The sequence below is a fragment of the Poromitra crassiceps genome (genome assembly GCF_964638095.1).
Source record: "Poromitra crassiceps genome assembly, chromosome: 1".
Classification (NCBI taxonomy): domain Eukaryota; kingdom Metazoa; phylum Chordata; class Actinopteri; order Beryciformes; family Melamphaidae; genus Poromitra; species Poromitra crassiceps.
Window position 1 is genome coordinate 1,864,272 of NC_139623.1, and position 22,568 is coordinate 1,886,839.

General features: G+C 45.1%; 1 protein-coding gene across 2 annotated transcripts in view; it reads right to left on the reverse strand.

Annotated features, from left to right (window-relative positions):
• Positions 1-22,568, reverse strand: part of bckdhb (branched chain keto acid dehydrogenase E1 subunit beta) — a 216,970-nt gene that overhangs the window by 143,169 nt on the left and 51,233 nt on the right. For both annotated transcript variants that reach the window (XM_083633578.1, XM_083633579.1), the window contains exon 6: positions 7,501-7,609. In XM_083633578.1, the coding sequence (XP_083489704.1) occupies positions 7,501-7,609 (109 nt within the window). The remainder of the gene's footprint in view (positions 1-7,500; positions 7,610-22,568) is intronic.

Below are 22,568 nucleotides of genomic sequence, written 5' to 3' on the forward strand. Positions count from 1 at the left end.
ATGCAGCAAGGGGGGGGGGGGGCATGCAGATCAAGGCCTTTTATAGAGAGATAAGCCGATTAGTGATCGACTGTCTCATCACTACTATACCCAAGCCTGTCAAGATCCATAACTATTCAGCAGCACCTGCTCTTGGCTGCCCTGTTTTACTTGCAAAAAACCACATCAATCTGGGACAACATGGTGTTTATCAATCTTATTATGAATGTCTTGCTCTGTCACAAAGCTACACATCATCTCTAACCTCTCTCATCATACATCACCATGAGACAGATCAATCATCAGCTGATGATTTGAGCCCAGCTTTTTCATAGCCACTGAATCCTATTGTTCCTCAATAGATTGTTAGGCCACAGGTTTGAGGTATTAAAGACATCAATAGTTAAATAGGCCTGTAGTATCATATACCTACCTATATTGTTTATGTATTCTATATATTTTCAGTCTTTCACTCCATCACTTTTGAAACAGGTGAGACATTATGTGCTGCGGTAACACTACACATGACCACATTCATCATCACTGAGTCCCTCCATATTAATAGCATCTGTTACATCACCACACAGCCATCTTGGTGAAAATAACAGGTGATTGTAATCAATTAACTCATTGAGTGCCAATGACGTCTAAAGACGTCAATTCAAATCGTAACGTAGAGTGCCAATGACGTCTAAAGACGTCAATTGCGTTTTTTGACGGTGGGACGTGGATCAAAGCCTGATGCATCTCCTGTGAAAGTATGGTGGATGTTGAAGGTGTACAAGCTATTTTACGGACACATTAGGTGGCGACAGTGCTCTCCAGATTAGAGAAAGGTGAGGAAAAACAGCAGAAGAAGCCCCGTGATGAAACGGAAACCGATGCTGGAGCCAGAGCCGTATAGATTGCTCTGTCTGGAGCTGACGTTAGCTGCGAACAGCAGTCAATCCGCTCCCACAACTGAGCCCCTCTGTCTCTGCTGCATAGTTTCTCCACACGATTAGCCGCCAGAAAAGCAGCACCCGACGCCAAAGGGCCAAACCATTCTCAGCAGTCCGGTTTGGCTTTTCGGTGTCGCGCTGGGAGCCGGCGCACAAAAACGGAGCGCTCCGAAAATAGATGCTGGGTGCGTGTTAGGCTGTGTGTTAGTGTGGGGATGAGTTTCTCCCAGCTCCGCCGGCATGCAGGCTGTGTGTTGGTGTGGGGGTGAGTTTCTCCCAGCTCTGGCATGCAAGCTGTGTGTTGGTGTGGGGATGAGTTTATCCCAGCTCCATGCAGAGATTCGTCGCCTGACACAGGTAGCAGAGATTCGAGCAGAGTCCCCAGAGACACTCCCACGGAGGAGGAGTTTGCAGTTGAGGGGGGTGGGGCACGCAGGGCACCACACAACTACACCACGTCACTACATCAGAAAATATTAGCTTCAGAGTCAGTGATGTGCTTGAAATGCTTCATTTCACAAAAGGCTCATTATCTCAGCTTCTAATTTGAAACGTCTGTTTCTGGTGAAATCAACCTATCTGCTCCGGCTGATAACTAAAGTCAAGTCAAGTCAAGTCAAATTTTATTTATATAGCACCTTTCATACACAAAGGCAATTCAAGGTGCTTTACAAAAAAATAATCGAAAAAACAAGCAGCAAAGCAATGCACATATAAAAAACACATAAAAAACACAGCCGACAGTTTTAGTTAAAATATATACTCAAATTAACAAACATGAAACATTATTTCTGTTTTAAATAAGTTACAAGGCACTCTTCAGTATTATTATTACATGTACAGTCCATTTGTTGGAAATGTACAGGAAAAATCTTTTTAAAATTACAGGCCGAGAGAGGCAGTAGTTTAGTAGCAGTTAAAAGCAAGAGTAAACATAAAGGTCTTTAGCTTGGATTTAAAAATAGGCAGAGTAGGGGCAGATCTAATGTGTTCAGGGAGTTTGTTCCAGTTATGAGAGGCATAGTGGGAGAACGCGGCTTCACCATGTTTAGATTTGGTCCTTGGGACAATTAGTAGACCAGTGCCTGAAGATCTCAGGGATCTGGATGGTTCATAGTGTAGAAGCATTTCAGAGATGTAGTGTGGGCCTGACCCGTTGAGAGATTTGTAAACTATTAGCAGAATTTTAAAGTCTATTCTAAGATTTACTGGCAGCCAATGCAGGGATTTGAGAACTGGTGTAATGTGTTCAGCTTTCTTGGTTCTTGTTAGAACTCTAGCAGCCGCATTCTGAATGAGCTGAAGTTGTTTAACAGCTTTTTTGGGAAGACCATTGAAAAGACTGTTGCAGTAGTCTAGCCTGCTAGAAATGAAAGCATGAATTAGTTTTTCAAGATCTTGTTTGGACATATAGCCTCTAATCCTTGCTATATTTTTTAGATGATAGAAGGCAGATTTTCTTATAAGCTTGATGTGGGAGTTGAAATTTAGATCAGAGTCAATAATAATGCCAAGATTTTTTACCTGGTCCTTTGGCTTCAGAGATAGGGATTCGAGGTGAGCAGTAACTTTGAGCCTATCTTCTTTTTTGCCGAAGACAATTATCTCTGTTTTGTCTTTATTAAGTTGGAGAAAATTCTGGCACATCCAATCATTAATTTGCGCAAGGCACTGACACAGTGACTCTATGGGGGCATAGTCATCCGATGAGAGGGCTATGTAGAGTTGGGTGTCATCTGCATAGCTATGATAAGCTATTTTGTTTTTTTGCATAATTAGGCCCAGAGAGAGCATATAAAGGTTAAACAGGACAGGACCTAAAATTGATCCTTGGGGTACCCCACATGTCATTTTGGTTTGGTCAGATGTGTAGTTGCCAATGGAGACAAAGTAGTTCCTGTCTTGCAGATAAGATCTGAACCACTCTAGGACCGTGCCGGAAAGCCCGACCCAGTTTTCCAGTCTGTCCAATAGAATTTCGTGGTCAACCGTATCAAAGGCAGCGCTGAGGTCTAGTAACACTAAGATTGAGATTTTACCTGAATCAGTGTTCATTCGGATGTCATTTATAACTCTGATAAGCGCAGTTTCGGTGCTATGATGGGGTCGGAAGCCTGATTGGAAAGGATCTAGGAGGTCATTGGAGGATAGAAAGGTATTGAGTTGTTGGTAGACAGTTTTTTCGAGTATTTTGCTAATAAAGGGAAGATTTGATATTGGTCTGTAATTGCTGATTATAGAGGGGTCGAGGCTACGCTTCTTTAGCAAGGGCTTAACAACTGCAGTTTTTAGAGATTTTGGGAAAATGCCTGTAAGAAGAGAGGTATTAATTATCTTCAGTATGTCGGTCGCCAGGCAACTGTAGACATTTTTTAGAAAGCTTGTTGGCAGGGTGTCTAGGCAACACGATGAGGATTTAAGGCCTCGTATCGTTTCTTCTAGTTTCTTGTGGTCAATGACATTGAACTGAGTCATGTTAATTAAGCACCTATTCTGTGGGTGCGGCGGAGCCACATTTGTTCTTGATGTGGAAATAGTTAGTCTGATATTTATAATTTTATCCCTAAAGAAGGTCGCAAATTCATTGCATTTGACATTGGATAGAAGATCAGGGGCAATTTGTGGGGGGGGGTTTGTCAGCCTGTCAACAGTGGCAAAAAGAGTGCGAGCGTCATTGGTGTTTTTGCTGATAATGTCGGAGAAGAAGAATTTTCTGGAATTTTTTAGTTCCTGGTTGTAGGAGTGAAGACTATTTTTATAGATGTCATAATCGATGTGAAGTTTAGTTTTCCGCCATTTGCGCTCGGCTTTCCTACAATCTCTTTTTTTGTTATTTACAGAGGGAGCGTTTCTCCATGGTGCTTTTTTCTTACCGGAGATTAGTTTAGATCTAATGGGAGCTACAGCATCAATAGCCTTTAGGGTTTTAGAATTGAAGTTATCTAGGAGATCATTGACAGAGGCTGAGGAGAGGGAAGGGGCCAGCGAGAAAGCCTCCATGAACCGTGTGCTAGTACTCTCGTTGATGTAACGCTTTTTGATGGTTTTTGACCGAGTAAGAGCGATAGGGGTGATCTTGAGTTCAAGAAAAATACAGAGATGGTCGGACAGAGCAACATCACTAGCTGAAAGAAACGATGACTCAAAGCCCTTGGTGATAAATAAATCTAGGGTATGGCCTCGATTGTGAGTGGGCCCAGAGACATGTTGTAACAGGTCAAAAGTGTCAAGGAGGTTATTCAATTCTTTGGCATTATTATCATTGGGGTTGTCAATATGAATATTAAAATCTCCTGCAATAGTTAAACAGTCATGTTCTATGGAGATTATAGAAAGGAGTTCTGAAAATTCATCAAAAAAACTACTAGAGTACTTAGGTGGTCTGTATATAATCAGTAGTAAAATAGAGGGAGAGCACTTCAGAACAGCGGCCAGATATTCAAATGATGAAAAGTCGCCAAACGATACCTGCTTGCATTGAAAAGCATCAGAGAAAATAATAGCTACTCCTCCCCCTTTCTTACCGACTCTGGGGGCGTCAATGTAGTTAAAGTTAGGTGGGGCTGACTCATTAAGAACATATTCCCTGTTGTTTAGATCAAGCCAGGTCTCTGTGAGGAACATGAGGTCCAGTTTATGACTCGTAATCAGATCGTTTATTAGAAGCGACTTGCTTACAAGTGACCTAATATTTAGCAGTGCAGCCTTGATAGCTGCACTGCTAGGTTGAATTTGTAAATGCTTTTCAGAGTGTCCCTGGAGAACAGATACTAGGCTTGGTCCTGGAACAGGACGTGCTGAGAGATAATCTCAGCACGGAAAATGATATCAATAAACTTTTTTTTGCTGATGATACAATAGAGTCTCATCGTTCTTTGTGCGTGTTCGGTGTTTACATAGTAATATCACACAATATTCTGTGGGCCTCGAGAAATAAATCATGTACAACTATTAAATATGCATTATAAAGTATGAGCAGGAAGCATGTTCTTCTTTGTTTTTCTCCTTTTTTGTTTTCTTTTCTTATAAAGATTCACACTTGTTTTTCTTTCTTTGTCATGTGCTGTATGTGAATAGGGTGGGCAAAATAAGCTTTTAGCTTCAGCCCATACCTTTTTTTGGTCAAGATCTATGTAAAATGTGTTATGTCTATTGTTTTTGATTATATGAAATAGAGGGTATTGTACATAGTGTTTGGATGACCAAAAATAAAAATCTGCAAAAATCAAATCAAATCAAATCACTGAAAACGCTCTGAAAGGGCTGGCACTGGGAGCATCCGTTTTCCAAAAGTGGCTGGCACTCAATGAGTTAACAGGCGATTAAATCAAATGACACAAACAACCAATGAGCTGTGTGTATTCTCGCACCATATTGGTAGAAAAAGTATTGTGACATCCTGGGAATACTATGAATAGGTCCAAAAGTGAAAACAAGTCAAGTGAAAAGCTGGGGAAACAGTGAGGGAGATGTGATGGATGGAAACCGTGCTTTTCAACAGATGAGTGGTTTTAATAGTACTAATACTGTAGACGAGACTGTAACACCAGAAATGTTCTGGGCAATGATCACTTATCCAGCGCCATAATCCAAACAGTCTCAGCAGTCCATTTTAATCATTCACAATCTCATCTGGCTCTTATCACACGGGGAAAAAACTAAGAAGACCTGTGGAAATAAGAGGCCGGAGGTGCCAATCCAATTGGGTTCTGTATTTTGATAGTATAATGGGCTCCAAAAACACAGCAATGCAAGAAGAGAGTTAGTAGCCAGCATCAAGTCTTCACACAACAAATAAAGGAGTTTATTTTTGTAATGCCCAGGATTACCATCCAGCCACGGCAGCACTGGTTGGGCAACATATGGCAACAACTGTTTAGACTGGACTAAGACTTTACTGGATACTGTTTGGCACGACAGCATGACCAAAGCCACGCTGCTGACCTCAACTTTAACCATACTACACCAACGCCGCCTTGCAGTAAAGCAGACCAGCAGGGGAGGGGGAGAGAGGGTTCAGCGCTGCACTGTCAACAGTTCACAGCCCATTTGAACCGGCTGGTTCACACTTCACAATCCTGCAGAACTCACTAACCACCAGGCACACCGTTTGTTTGTCTTGCTTCAGATCTTCAGCGACATTTGGTTTCAATAAGGGATACAGGCAACAGATAAAGGCCAGAGATGGAGGATGCGAGAGAAAGCTGAACATGAGGGGAGACAAATAAACAATGGAAACAAACAAGTACTCACAGGCTCATGCGGCTTTATGTTCAAAACGCACTGCAAACCAAACAAAACCTTTGACTGCTCAACAGAGCAAGTCTTCCACAAAGATGTCATTCCTAGTAAACTAAAACTGAGACGAAAAAGACGAAAGGTGCTGGAAAATATTGTCGTAAATTCAAGTAAAAATTTTAACTAGACTTTGAAAATAATAAAATAAATAAGTAAAATAAAATATAGCCGCAAGCGGCAATAGCAGGGGTTCATGCCTTGCGCAAATTGAACCCCTAATAGTCCTGGAGGCAAATTTGTGGAGCATTTTCAGGTGAACGTGTGGAAAAAAGTTGCTTGAAAATTGGAGAAATGGCGTGGGAGTTATGGCCTTTCAAAGTTGGGAATTTTAACCTGTAATTACAGTGGCCCCATCAGGCCGATTTGATAAATATTTCTGGAGCTACTGTAGTAATAGTTATCAATATCTGTCATTGGGCTAAATCTCATGTCTATGCTATGTATCAACTCATTTTGATTGACTCATTTGATTGCACAAAATTGTATACACATGGTCTGTGATGATCTCCGAACATCTCCACCAAGTTTTTTGTTAATCGGTCATGAAGTTATGACAATTTAGCTGAGAGGCTACACCCTCTCACAAATTTAAGGGTTAATATCTCCGAAACGAAAGTAGATTTCAAAAATCAGGATTGTAGAGCTTGCTCCATAGATGCTTCCTGGCGATTTTGGTGGAAATCGGTCAAACGGTCTAGGAGGAGATGTCGAAAATGTGTTTTCCAAACTTTTCAAAATATCTCAAAAACTTTCCAGGCAGACCTTGAGGGTCCTTGAGGCAAATTTGTAGAGCAGGTTCACCTGAACATGTGGAAAAAACGTGCTTGAAAATCGGACCAACGGCATGGAAGCCGTTAAGGTAAAACCTTTAATTATAGCGCCACCTTCAGGCCGATTCTAAAAATATTTCTTGAGCAGAAACTAGCCACCAATATCGGTCATTGTGCCAAATTTCAGGTCTCGCGATTTACCAACTCGCGGGAAAGTGCATCGAGGCAGATGAACCACGACGACAACGACCAGAATAATAAACCAGCACAAAAAGCAATAGGGCTTCAGGGCTTGAACCCCTAATAAAGAATAAATGAATACAATTTAAGTCAATGAATTTTCTCAGGCATTTCTGCTTTTTTGCTACAGTATATAGTATCGAAAACATACTGACCGTGACACCACTGTCGTATGAAACCGAACGGTGAATTTTGTGAACCCCTAACTCCCCAGACCCCTAACTCCCAGTTATGTCAACTCCAGATTCATTTCTACCCACAATACCGCTTACCTGCTGCTCTATACAGGATCTTGGGCTCGAAGAATATGCAGGGGTTCTGGTCAGCAATGCAGGAGAGGAGCAGTCCCTTGGCCTGCACTGGACCTCGAGGTATTACAACCTGAGGAACACAGAACACTTGAATAAGGCTTTGTAGTGTTGTCGTCTGACTCAATGGAAGCAGGCTGTGGGTATTAGTAGAGCGGATAAGCTCCCAAAAATACAGGAATTGTGCACTTTTTGAAAGAAACATGACATTTCTCACATAGTGGGGGAATACCATAATGTTTATTTTCAGATGTGGAGGGAAGTCAGATTTGACCAAAATTCCAAGATGGCCACCATTTACCTGGTTGTAGTTGTAAATGACACGTAAGCTTTTCTTCTGTTTGGTTCCAAAATTAAACACATTTGAAATTTTGACCCGGTGGACTGGCGGGCATCTTGGATTTGATGTCAAATCTGACTTCACCCCATAAATAAAAAATAAACCTTATGGTATACTACAGTGATTCCCAACCTGTGGTCCACGGCCCCCTGGTGGGCCGCGAAGGTATTGCAAGTGGGCCGCCAAATCATTTCCAAAAAAGTATGATTTTTGTGGGGGGGAATATAATTATATAAAAATATACAGAATAATGTTTTAAATGTTAAAACTCAGTTATGTTTAAAATGATATTAAAAATGTTTAAATATTATTTTCATTATTTTGTTTTGTTTTTCCTTCAAGTATTAGACATGTGACAAGCAAATGAGCGATAGGAACTTTTGTTGTTATGGTCGGACCACTTTGCAGCGGGACTGCATTGCACTTGACTTGTTTACGTTTGATGCTGATACCTGAAAATGGAGTTTAAAGATGGATAGCTGGCTAGCAACAGGGAGAATTAAAAAGAGACAAGAGACCGATGGTGAATCGACAGGTGATCTCCCCGCCGTCAAACAAAAAAGAAGAGTTTGGAGAAAGTACAGTGCTGAGTACTTAGCGCTGGGATTTTTTTGGACCGGCACAGAAGCTGAACCGTTACCGCTGTGCGTTGTGTGCTCTGAGATACTGTCAAACGAGGCCTTGAAGCCAAGTAAACTGCGCCGTCACCTCGAGACAAAACATGGACAGTATGTAGCCAAGCCACTGGCTTTTTTTGAGAACAAGCTCAGGGAATATCAGAGTAAAAAGAAGGTAATCGAGTGTATGGGCAGCGAGAATACGAATGCTGTGGAAGCGTCCTTTCGGGTCTCCCAACTCATAGCCAAAGCGGGAAAACCACACACCATCGGCGAGACTTTAATTCTTCCCGCAGCAAAACAGATCGTTGCGGTGATGTTGGGAGAGAAGGCAGTGCAGCCTATCAACCTCGTCTCACTGTCGGATAATACAGTCAAACGAAGAATTGATGACATGGCAGATAATGTGTCGGAACAGCTGATCCAAAGCATAAAAGAGAGCCGCTTTTATGCACTGCAACTGGATGAATCGACCGACGTCGCAAGTCTGTCACAACTGCTTGCTTATGTGCGGTACGAAGAAAGTGGCGAGATAAAAGAGGAGTTTTTATTTTGTAAACCTCTGCCCACCCGTTCAACTGCTGAGGCCATTTTTGACATTTTGAACACTTTTATTGTTTCCAATGGGATTGACTGGTCCAAATGTCTTGGAGTGAGCACTGACGGAGCCCGTGCAATGTTGGGGCAGCACAGCGGAGTTGTCAGGCGTGTGAAAGCGGTGGCTCCGCAAGCAGCATCTGTCCAGTGCAGCATACACCGTGAAGCACTAGCTACAAAGAAAATGCCCCCGGATCTGAAGACTGTTTTAGATGAGGCGGTCAAAGCAGTCAACTTCATCAAGAGCCGTCCACTGCAAACACGTTTATTTGCGGTGTTATGTGGAGAGATGGGCAGTGATCATCACCAGCTGTTGTTACACACTGAAGTGCGCTGGCTCTCCCGGGGCAAAGTACTGACGCGCCTGTTTGAGTTACGCGATGAAGTGCGTGTGTTTTTTCTCGACACAAAGTTTGAACTTGCACACCGCTTTAATGATTTTGAGTGGTTGGCTAAGTTGGGTTACCTGGCCGATATTTTCAGCCACTTAAATGGACTGAACCTCGGTCTTCAAGGGACAGCAGTGAACACGTTCAATGTCCAGAATAAAGTGGAAGCGACCATAAGAAAACTGGCGCTGTGGGCTAAGCGTGTCGACCAGTCAAACTATGACTCATTTGAAAATCTGTCCGATTTTCTGACAAAGGAACAGAGTCAGCTTCCCATCACCGTGAGCAATGCTGTCAGAGAGCACCTGCAAGGTTTGAGCACCCAGCTGCGCGCATACTTCCCCATCCCAGATGTGCAGTGTAACTGGATAGAAAACCCGTTCGCCAGCCACAGTGACGAGGCCCTCGCCGCTCTGAGCGCAAAAGAGCAAGATAGTCTCCTGGATCTTGCTTGTGACACCGCGCTGAAGCTGGTCTTCTCACAGAAGCACCTGACAAACTTTTGGCTTCATGTTGCTTCTGAGTATCCTGATCTGGCCAACAGAGCTGTGAGATTCCTGATGCCTTTCCCGACGACGTACCTCTGTGAGACTGGATTTTCTGCACTCGTGGCATTAAAAACTAAGTACAGAAACAAACTGGATGTTGAGCCAGATCTTCGACTGAAACTTTCATCCATTGTACCAGACATCAAGCATCTGGTTGCCGCCATGCAACACCAGCCGTCTCATTAGGTGAGTCAACATGTTGTTGGCCTGTTGTTGGACTGATCCACTGCAGCTTTATAAAAGTTTTAATTTTGTTTCGTTGCAATTATTGCTTTTGCTTGTATGTAAATAGTTTTCTTCTGCCGAGGCCTAACATTACATGCTAAATTTTGCAATCTGTACACTGGTTTGTTTGTAGGCTCATGATTTAATATAAAAACACATCTGTAATTTTTCGTTAATGAGCTGTGGAAATGCGTCGGGGATGAAAGCCCCTATATGAGCCAGCAGACGCATGCTCTCTTTATATGCGGGGAGTCGTGAGTAGGATGGAAATTAACTGTGTTTTGGCTTGTTTTGATATTTGGGTTTTGGTTGTGTTCTGCGACATTGTATGTCAAACACCAACACCATGACGTCTTAATATGATCCACTGCAGTTTTTATTTTAAAAGGAAAAAGCCATGAGTGCAATGTTTTAATTTTGTTTCTTTGATGTTATTGCTTTTGCTTGAATTGAAGTTTCATCTTTACATCATCTTTATATTGGGTTTGTGTTTATTTGTAACCCTATCGATTTAATGGGCTTTCTTCTGATATTTGGATTTTGTTTGGATCTGATATTGGATGTCAAATTGTTATGAGAATGCACTTTTCCATTGTTGAAGGATACCGTTATTTATTAATCATTTGTTAATTAGCCTGTTACAGACAGCCCCTTGCTTGTCATTTCTGACATCTGTGTGGTGCTGATGGACAGCTCCTTGAATGATTGGTGTGTGTGTGTGTGTGTGTGTGTGTGTGTGTGTGTGTGTGTGTGTGTGTGTGTGTGTGTGTGTGTGTGTGTGTGTATGTGTGTGTGGACAGCTCCTTGAAAACTGTGACGGTTTGACTTTGACTTATCCTTCCTTCTTTTTTCTGTATTATTTTGTTAGGGGTGCCAGCCAGGTCTCTCTCCTAGCATTAAGAGTTAAGTCAGGGTTGTGTCATTCAGTCTTACCAAACCTCACAAAGGTGCACACAAAACAACATGTACACCCTGCACATTGAATGAACAAAGTTCAACCCAGCAAGAACAAATGCATTAAAGGCAAACATTAAATGCAAACACAGAAACACTCAAATAATTTCAGACCACACCCAACAAACTCAGTTTCAGTATATATATTGTGCAAGAAATAGTTTCAGGGAAAAGTTCATTTCCAGTCCATATCCCTCAGTTCACCCAGGTAATCCAGTCCAGGATTTACACCCGACAAATCCAGTCAGTTCAATGGTTCATAGTACCACAAAAAGTAATCCATTCCATTTACAGGTTTTCTTTTCACAGGTTATGTGCTCCCAGCAAAAAAGCCCTGGTGAAACAAGGAAATTACATTCAGTGCAATTCAATTCAGTTCAGCTTATTAATACAACCCAAAACAAAGCAAAGAATCCACAAAACCCGGTCAAGTAAGAATAGCTTTTCTCACTTACAGTCTGTCAGTCAGTCCAATATGCAGTCCGCGAATCCTGAACGGGTTTTGCTGCTGCGGGTGGGTGAGTGACGCTGGCTTCAGTGGCTTGGGTAAACAGCGAGAGAGCTGAAAGGAGAGCATCCGAGCAGAGAGGCAATGGAGCGATCTGGGAGAAAACAAGAGTTTGTTGAAGGCACGGAGGACGGCTTCAGTGGCAGGTGGATAAACAGTGTGACCAGCTTTACTTTAAACAGCCTTACTTTTTGTTTGATGTCCCATCTGAGCGTGCTGCTCCGGCGGCGACGCACCTCTCGCTTTTTCCTCCTTCCTCCTCTCAGAAGAAAAACTGAATGAACTTATGCGGAAGGGAGTTGAATAATGGCGCGAACGGGAACGAATCCGTAAGTAGATGGGTGTATCCGGGGGTGTGTCTGTATCGTTGTGAAACGTATGGTCCGGGGACAAGTCTAGGTTGTCACACTCTTTCCCCCCTGAGAAAAGTTTCTTCACTTCGTTTCAGGTGAAGCGGATGGAGAAGAAACTTCTGCAAATCCCAAAAACTCCTCATCCTCAGACTCCTCCTCGAATATCTCCTTCAGCCGCTGGCGTTGCTGCTCATCCAGTTGCTGGGCAGTTGGATAACAAGGTTTAAGTTGGGAGATGTGTGCCACACGTCTGTCCAGTCCACTATCCTCCAGAACCACCTCGTAATTCAGAGGTCCCACTTTCCGGATAACACGGTAAGGGCCTTGCCATTTGGGAGCAAGTTTTGCTGCGAATGACAGTGCAGCCTTGGAGAGCGGGTGAGCACGTAGCCAGACTCTGGCTTTCTCTTCCAAATCCATCTCTCTGCGATGCTTGTCATAATTCATTTTCTGACGCTTCCGAGCCAGAGAAAGATTCTGGGTGACAAAGACCTTGAGCTCATTGAGCTGTGAGATGTTCGGATAGGCTGGAGAATCTGGATGGGCTGAAGACTCAGGCACAACATCTCGGGGCTGCAGCAAGACATCCAATGGTCCCCTGAGTGGCCGGTGGAGGTTAAGTTCAGCTGGCGTCACTCCGGTGGACTCCTGCACTGCCGAGTTCAAGGCGAACCGGAACTGAGGTAGATACTTATCCCAGTGTTTATGCCTGGAGCCAACATAGGATGATATCATGGGCTTCAAAGTCCGGTTTATTCTTTCTGTCATATTTGTCTGAGGGTGGTATGCAGATGTTAGTTTGTGTGACACGTTCCATGCTTGGCAGGTGGCTTCGAAAATGGACGATACGAATTGAGAGCCTCTGTCCGAAAGCACGTAGTCCGGTATTCCCCAGCGAGTCAGAATCTCCTGGGTGAGGATGCGAGAAATAGTCTCAGCGGTAGCCTTCCTTAAAGGGAAGAGTTCCACCCACCTGGTGTAGTAATCTACGAACACCAGGAGGTAGAGATTTCCATTGGAGCTCCTGGGAAAGGGACCCATCAAGTCCATCCCCAGCATTTCCCATGGCCGATTCACCACAGTTTGCTGGAGTTTCCCGGCTGGTTTCCGGTTCTCAGGTTTGTAGACCTGGCAAACTTGGCAACAGCGTACATGTTCTCTCACATCCAGGCTCATCTTAGGCCAATACACAAGGGCTTGCAACCTTTTGTATGTCTTGTATCTTCCAAGATGGCCGGACAGGGGGTCTTCATGATAATGGTGGAGAAGCTGTTGGCGGAGTGAAGAAGGTAGGTATACCTGGTAGAGGGTTTTGTGAGGGAATTGTACCACTCTGTATACTTTATCCTCCAAAACAGTGTACTTGGTAGTGGGACTTTCCATCACTTCACCCGTTTCCATGATTTTCTCATACAGGGTCTGGATGACAGAATCCTCCTGCTGGGCTTTCCAAATGTCTTCATCTGTAACAAGGAGACTCCTAGAGGTGTCCCTCTTGGAGCGGAGCACAACAGCACAAGTGGCAGATGGGTGTTGTTGATCAACCACCGGGGCTCGAGACAGAGCATCTGGCACCGTATTGTACTTCCCTTTGCGGTATTCAACTGTAAAAGAGAACTCTTGGAGGCGGATGGCCCACCGGATCAATCGAGTGCTGGGCTTTTGGGTTTTGAAAACCCAGACAAGCGATGAATGGTCCGTCACCACTGTAAAATGTCTCCCTTCCAAGTAGTATCTCCATTTCTCCATGGCCCATACAACAGCAAGACATTCTTGTTCTGTCGTGGAGTAATTCCGCTCTGCCTGGTTTAAAGTGCGGCTGGCGAAGGCAAGGACCTGTTCTGTACCCAGCCCAGTCTGTTGAGCCAGGACAGCTCCCAAACCAACATCACTGGCATCAGTGTAGATGATGAATGGGAGGTTAAAGTCTGGATGACCCAGAATTGGTGAAGAGACCAGATGTTGTTTCAGGCCTTCAAACGCTGTCTGACATGGTGAAGTCCAAATGAACTTGACTCCTTTCCGTTTAAGGGCGTTGAGGGGTTCAGTTAGCTGAGAGAATCCAGGCACGAAGCGATGGTACCAACCCGCCATCCCAAGGAACCTTTGAAGTTCCTTGATGGTCTGAGGAACGGGGAAGTCCTGTACCGCATTGGTCTTCTCCGCATCCACCGCAACACCATCCGAAGAAACAACATGACCCAAATACTTCAATGAAGTTCGAAAGAACTGACACTTCTTCATGTTCACGGTAAGGTTGGCCTCTCGTAGCTTGTCCAGAACTGCTTGGATGTCATAGCGGTGCTGTTCAAACTCAGTGGAGTAAATGATAATATCATCCAAATATACAAAACAGATTTTACCCCGCAGGTCTCCAAGAACTAGCTCCATCAGCCGTTGGAAAGTAGCTGGGGCATTCTTCAGTCCGAAAGGCATTACCTTGAACTGGTACAGGCCAAAAGGACAGATGAAGGCAGTTTTGTCTCTGCTGTCTTCATCCATTTGAACCTGCCAATAGCCACTATTCAGGTCCAAGGTAGTGAACACCACAGCTCCTGCCAGTGATTCCAAAATCTCCTGTATGTTTGGTATGGGATAGGCATCTGTGTGCGTCGCTAAATTCAGTTTCCTGTAGTCCACACAGAACCTTAGTTTTGGATCGTTCTTTTTAGGCACCAAAACAACTGGAGCAGCATACGGAGAAGTGGATGGTTCTATGATGTCTTTGTCCAGCATTTCCTGCACGTGCTGTTTGATTACTTGAAGCTTGGTGGGTGATACACGATAGGGCTTCTGTTTGATGGGCACTATATGTTGGAGGTAAATTTTGTGTGTGAGAACACTTGTACATCCCAGAGTTGTGGTACAGACAGCTGAGTTTTCCTGCAGTTGATATAACAAATGTGTTTTCCCAAAATCATCCAGATGAGCATTACTGATGGCAGCCTGTAGGACGTCATGGCAAGGTGGCAGAGGAACAAAGTCTACAGGAGAGATGGCAGAGAAAAAGGCAAAATGGGGCCCAGATTCTTTCCAGAACTGATACTGGTGCTTCTTGTTTGATTTAAACCAGTAGCTGTTCTCAGAGACATCCAACTGTAGGCCAGAGAAGAAGATGAAGTCCAGTCCCACCACTGCAGGAAAAACAAGGCTGCTAGCAGGTAAAACAACACAAGGCAGTTTCACTGGTTGTGACTGTAATGTGAGGGTTAGTTCACTCCATCCTAAAGGTTCTCTTCCTTCTCCATCTGCTAGGTACAAGGGTCCCATTGTCCAAGGCTTCAGCACATCCCGCTGTCCTTTCACTCCTGCCCACACATTTTCATTGATCAGAGTGTAGGAAGAACCAGTGTCAAGGATAGCGGTTCCCCTCCATGGACCAATGTTCAGTGGGATCATCAACTGACAAGGGGGCGGTTTGTCAGATAGCACGGAAGAGGAGTTTACAGAGGCGGTTGTTCCCAGTTCACTTGAGTGAGTGAGTGAACCAAGGGTAGCTTGGCCTTCTTGAACCTGGGAAGTTTTGGCCGTTTGCGGGCGGGAGGGTTTCCACTGTGGACAGGAAGCTGGTGCATGACTTCCCTTGCAACGCCAACAATACACTTGGGCGGGTCGGTTATGGCTAGGTTGGCTTGGTCGGTCAGGGGGTTCAGTGTTAGCAGACAGAGCAACAGCTTCAGAGGCAGACGGCTGGTATGTTTTCTTTAATAAATTCTGTCTTTGTTGGTACTGCTGCTGGTTCTCCCGGTCTTTCTCTAGTTGCTGACCAAGACGGATAAGTCCATCAACAGAGGTAACTCTGCTGCTCCTCAGCTGACTAGCCAGTTGGGGTTTAATGTTTTTCAAAATTAACTTTATGATCTCTTCCTCCTCAATATTTGCTTTCCAGCGCTTGCACAGTGACTGGTACATGTAGGCAAAGTCTCTGATGCTCTCCTCCTCTCCCTGGACTCTATTGCGCACCCTCTCCGCCAATTCATCCTCATAGTCCTCTGAGAGGAAGGCAGCACGGAAGTGAGTATGGAATTCCTTCCAAGTACAGATTTTATGACGGGCCACATCCCACCAATCTCTTGCAGTCCCGTGCAGCACATTCCGCAGGGTGGCAATGAGCTCTTCATCTGTGAGCGGACTGAGGGCTAGAAAATCATCACACCTTTCCAGGTATTGAAGTGGGTCAGGTGTATCATTCAGTCCCCCGAAGGTTGGAAACTGAAGTTTGACAGGGCTCGTTCCCAAGAACCTGCTCTTAACTTCACCATGAATGGACCCTCCAGGTGAACTGAAATTGCCCCCTGGCATGGCACCGTGCATGGTAGAGTGTAGTCTAGGGCGGTTTGAAATGATTAGGGGCTGTTCTTCCTGTACATCTTCAGAGAAGGTTTGAACACTTGCATCACCAAATGTTGGAGAAACTTTAGCTGTTGTGACCTCATTTGACAGTGTATCGATTGTGTTTTTGCATTGGGAAAACTCCCCCTGTAGGTGAGTCATGGCATCTGATATTGGCTTAAGGGCAGCCTGAAAATCCTTTACTAGCTCTTCATGGTGCTCCTTTATCCTCCAGCCAAGGGCTGCATTAAACTGTGTTCTCATATAGTCCAGCTGATCATCCATATGTTTGATCCCTTCCTTTTGTTTTTCATTACACAAATCTGTCAGTGCTTTTATTACTTGTTCAGTATGAGTGGTTATTTCCTTTGTCATTTTTTTCAGGTTATCCTGTAGCACCTGCTGGTGTTGATTTTGGTCCAATACAATTTTGTGCAGCTGCTGTTGAATGCCAGAGCTAGAACCATTTTCCTTCATGATTGAAGTTGCAGGCTGAGGTCCTCCATTTTGATTGACATTCACAGCACTTGGTAGAAGAGCATACTCAGTCCCAGTCAGTTCCATGTCCTCCACAGAGTATGTAGTGTGCACCAACTGGTCAGCGACTGGATTTGAAGGTTGAGCCATCCCTCTTTCCATTCCACACCACACCACAAATTCAGAATTAGCAGCCATTTTGTTTTCCTTTGTTCCAGCAATAAAAAGTATCTTGGCTTGGGTTTTTCCTCTTTCTTCAATTCAATGTTACTTTAGTTTTTTGTGTCCCATCTGGGGTGCCACTTATTATGTGACGGTTTGACTTTGACTTATCCTTCCTTCTTTTTTCTGTATTATTTTGTTAGGGGTGCCAGCCAGGTCTCTCTCCTAGCATTAAGAGTTAAGTCAGGGTTGTGTCATTCAGTCTTACCAAACCTCACAAAGGTGCACACAAAACAACATGTACACCCTGCACATTGAATGAACAAAGTTCAACCCAGCAAGAACAAATGCATTAAAGGCAAACATTAAATGCAAACACAGAAACACTCAAATAATTTCAGACCACACCCAACAAACTCAGTTTCAGTATATATATTGTGCAAGAAATAGTTTCAGGGAAAAGTTCATTTCCAGTCCATATCCCTCGGTTCACCCAGGTAATCCAGTCCAGGATTTACACCCGACAAATCCAGTCAGTTCAATGGTTCATAGTACCACAAAAAGTAATCCATTCCATTTACAGGTTTTCTTTTCACAGGTTATGTGCTCCCAGCAAAAAAGCCCTGGTGAAACAAGGAAATTACATTCAGTGCAATTCAATTCAGTTCAGCTTATTAATACAACCCAAAACAAAGCAAAGAATCCACAAAACCCGGTCAAGTAAGAATAGCTTTTCTCACTTACAGTCTGTCAGTCAGTCCAATATGCAGTCCGCGAATCCTGAACGGGTTTTGCTGCTGCGGGTGGGTGAGTGACGCTGGCTTCAGTGGCTTGGGTAAACAGCGAGAGAGCTGAAAGGAGAGCATCCGAGCAGAGAGGCAATGGAGCGATCTGGGAGAAAACAAGAGTTTGTTGAAGGCACGGAGGACGGCTTCAGTGGCAGGTGGATAAACAGTGTGACCAGCTTTACTTTAAACAGCCTTACTTTTTGTTTGATGTCCCATCTGAGCGTGCTGCTCCGGCGGCGACGCACCTCTCGCTTTTTCCTCCTTCCTCCTCTCAGAAGAAAAACTGAATGAACTTATGCGGAAGGGAGTTGAATAATGGCGCGAACGGGAACGAATCCGTAAGTAGATGGGTGTATCCGGGGGTGTGTCTGTATCGTTGTGAAACGTATGGTCCGGGGACAAGTCTAGGTTGTCACACTCTTTCCCCCCTGAGAAAAGTTTCTTCACTTCGTTTCAGGTGAAGCGGATGGAGAAGAAACTTCTGCAAATCCCAAAAACTCCTCATCCTCAGACTCCTCCTCGAATATCTCCTTCAGCCGCTGGCGTTGCTGCTCATCCAGTTGCTGGGCAGTTGGATAACAAGGTTTAAGTTGGGAGATGTGTGCCACACGTCTGTCCAGTCCACTATCCTCCAGAACCACCTCGTAATTCAGAGGTCCCACTTTCCGGATAACACGGTAAGGGCCTTGCCATTTGGGAGCAAGTTTTGCTGCGAATGACAGTGCAGCCTTGGAGAGCGGGTGAGCACGTAGCCAGACTCTGGCTTTCTCTTCCAAATCCATCTCTCTGCGATGCTTGTCATAATTCATTTTCTGACGCTTCCGAGCCAGAGAAAGATTCTGGGTGACAAAGACCTTGAGCTCATTGAGCTGTGAGATGTTCGGATAGGCTGGAGAATCTGGATGGGCTGAAGACTCAGGCACAACATCTCGGGGCTGCAGCAAGACATCCAATGGTCCCCTGAGTGGCCGGTGGAGGTTAAGTTCAGCTGGCGTCACTCCGGTGGACTCCTGCACTGCCGAGTTCAAGGCGAACCGGAACTGAGGTAGATACTTATCCCAGTGTTTATGCCTGGAGCCAACATAGGATGATATCATGGGCTTCAAAGTCCGGTTTATTCTTTCTGTCATATTTGTCTGAGGGTGGTATGCAGATGTTAGTTTGTGTGACACGTTCCATGCTTGGCAGGTGGCTTCGAAAATGGACGATACGAATTGAGAGCCTCTGTCCGAAAGCACGTAGTCCGGTATTCCCCAGCGAGTCAGAATCTCCTGGGTGAGGATGCGAGAAATAGTCTCAGCGGTAGCCTTCCTTAAAGGGAAGAGTTCCACCCACCTGGTGTAGTAATCTACGAACACCAGGAGGTAGAGATTTCCATTGGAGCTCCTGGGAAAGGGACCCATCAAGTCCATCCCCAGCATTTCCCATGGCCGATTCACCACAGTTTGCTGGAGTTTCCCGGCTGGTTTCCGGTTCTCAGGTTTGTAGACCTGGCAAACTTGGCAACAGCGTACATGTTCTCTCACATCCAGGCTCATCTTAGGCCAATACACAAGGGCTTGCAACCTTTTGTATGTCTTGTATCTTCCAAGATGGCCGGACAGGGGGTCTTCATGATAATGGTGGAGAAGCTGTTGGCGGAGTGAAGAAGGTAGGTATACCTGGTAGAGGGTTTTGTGAGGGAATTGTACCACTCTGTATACTTTATCCTCCAAAACAGTGTACTTGGTAGTGGGACTTTCCATCACTTCACCCGTTTCCATGATTTTCTCATACAGGGTCTGGATGACAGAATCCTCCTGCTGGGCTTTCCAAATGTCTTCATCTGTAACAAGGAGACTCCTAGAGGTGTCCCTCTTGGAGCGGAGCACAACAGCACAAGTGGCAGATGGGTGTTGTTGATCAACCACCGGGGCTCGAGACAGAGCATCTGGCACCGTATTGTACTTCCCTTTGCGGTATTCAACTGTAAAAGAGAACTCTTGGAGGCGGATGGCCCACCGGATCAATCGAGTGCTGGGCTTTTGGGTTTTGAAAACCCAGACAAGCGATGAATGGTCCGTCACCACTGTAAAATGTCTCCCTTCCAAGTAGTATCTCCATTTCTCCATGGCCCATACAACAGCAAGACATTCTTGTTCTGTCGTGGAGTAATTCCGCTCTGCCTGGTTTAAAGTGCGGCTGGCGAAGGCAAGGACCTGTTCTGTACCCAGCCCAGTCTGTTGAGCCAGGACAGCTCCCAAACCAACATCACTGGCATCAGTGTAGATGATGAATGGGAGGTTAAAGTCTGGATGACCCAGAATTGGTGAAGAGACCAGATGTTGTTTCAGGCCTTCAAACGCTGTCTGACATGGTGAAGTCCAAATGAACTTGACTCCTTTCCGTTTAAGGGCGTTGAGGGGTTCAGTTAGCTGAGAGAATCCAGGCACGAAGCGATGGTACCAACCCGCCATCCCAAGGAACCTTTGAAGTTCCTTGATGGTCTGAGGAACGGGGAAGTCCTGTACCGCATTGGTCTTCTCCGCATCCACCGCAACACCATCCGAAGAAACAACATGACCCAAATACTTCAATGAAGTTCGAAAGAACTGACACTTCTTCATGTTCACGGTAAGGTTGGCCTCTCGTAGCTTGTCCAGAACTGCTTGGATGTCATAGCGGTGCTGTTCAAACTCAGTGGAGTAAATGATAATATCATCCAAATATACAAAACAGATTTTACCCCGCAGGTCTCCAAGAACTAGCTCCATCAGCCGTTGGAAAGTAGCTGGGGCATTCTTCAGTCCGAAAGGCATTACCTTGAACTGGTACAGGCCAAAAGGACAGATGAAGGCAGTTTTGTCTCTGCTGTCTTCATCCATTTGAACCTGCCAATAGCCACTATTCAGGTCCAAGGTAGTGAACACCACAGCTCCTGCCAGTGATTCCAAAATCTCCTGTATGTTTGGTATGGGATAGGCATCTGTGTGCGTCGCTAAATTCAGTTTCCTGTAGTCCACACAGAACCTTAGTTTTGGATCGTTCTTTTTAGGCACCAAAACAACTGGAGCAGCATACGGAGAAGTGGATGGTTCTATGATGTCTTTGTCCAGCATTTCCTGCACGTGCTGTTTGATTACTTGAAGCTTGGTGGGTGATACACGATAGGGCTTCTGTTTGATGGGCACTATATGTTGGAGGTAAATTTTGTGTGTGAGAACACTTGTACATCCCAGAGTTGTGGTACAGACAGCTGAGTTTTCCTGCAGTTGATATAACAAATGTGTTTTCCCAAAATCATCCAGATGAGCATTACTGATGGCAGCCTGTAGGACGTCATGGCAAGGTGGCAGAGGAACAAAGTCTACAGGAGAGATGGCAGAGAAAAAGGCAAAATGGGGCCCAGATTCTTTCCAGAACTGATACTGGTGCTTCTTGTTTGATTTAAACCAGTAGCTGTTCTCAGAGACATCCAACTGTAGGCCAGAGAAGAAGATGAAGTCCAGTCCCACCACTGCAGGAAAAACAAGGCTGCTAGCAGGTAAAACAACACAAGGCAGTTTCACTGGTTGTGACTGTAATGTGAGGGTTAGTTCACTCCATCCTAAAGGTTCTCTTCCTTCTCCATCTGCTAGGTACAAGGGTCCCATTGTCCAAGGCTTCAGCACATCCCGCTGTCCTTTCACTCCTGCCCACACATTTTCATTGATCAGAGTGTAGGAAGAACCAGTGTCAAGGATAGCGGTTCCCCTCCATGGACCAATGTTCAGTGGGATCATCAACTGACAAGGGGGCGGTTTGTCAGATAGCACGGAAGAGGAGTTTACAGAGGCGGTTGTTCCCAGTTCACTTGAGTGAGTGAGTGAACCAAGGGTAGCTTGGCCTTCTTGAACCTGGGAAGTTTTGGCCGTTTGCGGGCGGGAGGGTTTCCACTGTGGACAGGAAGCTGGTGCATGACTTCCCTTGCAACGCCAACAATACACTTGGGCGGGTCGGTTATGACTAGGTTGGCTTGGTCGGTCAGGGGGTTCAGTGTTAGCAGACAGAGCAACAGCTTCAGAGGCAGACGGCTGGTATGTTTTCTTTAATAAATTCTGTCTTTGTTGGTACTGCTGCTGGTTCTCCCGGTCTTTCTCTAGTTGCTGACCAAGACGGATAAGTCCATCAACAGAGGTAACTCTGCTGCTCCTCAGCTGACTAGCCAGTTGGGGTTTAATGTTTTTCAAAATTAACTTTATGATCTCTTCCTCCTCAATATTTGCTTTCCAGCGCTTGCACAGTGACTGGTACATGTAGGCAAAGTCTCTGATGCTCTCCTCCTCTCCCTGGACTCTATTGCGCACCCTCTCCGCCAATTCATCCTCATAGTCCTCTGAGAGGAAGGCAGCACGGAAGTGAGTATGGAATTCCTTCCAAGTACAGATTTTATGACGGGCCACATCCCACCAATCTCTTGCAGTCCCGTGCAGCACATTCCGCAGGGTGGCAATGAGCTCTTCATCTGTGAGCGGACTGAGGGCTAGAAAATCATCACACCTTTCCAGGTATTGAAGTGGGTCAGGTGTATCATTCAGTCCCCCGAAGGTTGGAAACTGAAGTTTGACAGGGCTCGTTCCCAAGAACCTGCTCTTAACTTCACCATGAATGGACCCTCCAGGTGAACTGAAATTGCCCCCTGGCATGGCACCGTGCATGGTAGAGTGTAGTCTAGGGCGGTTTGAAATGATTAGGGGCTGTTCTTCCTGTACATCTTCAGAGAA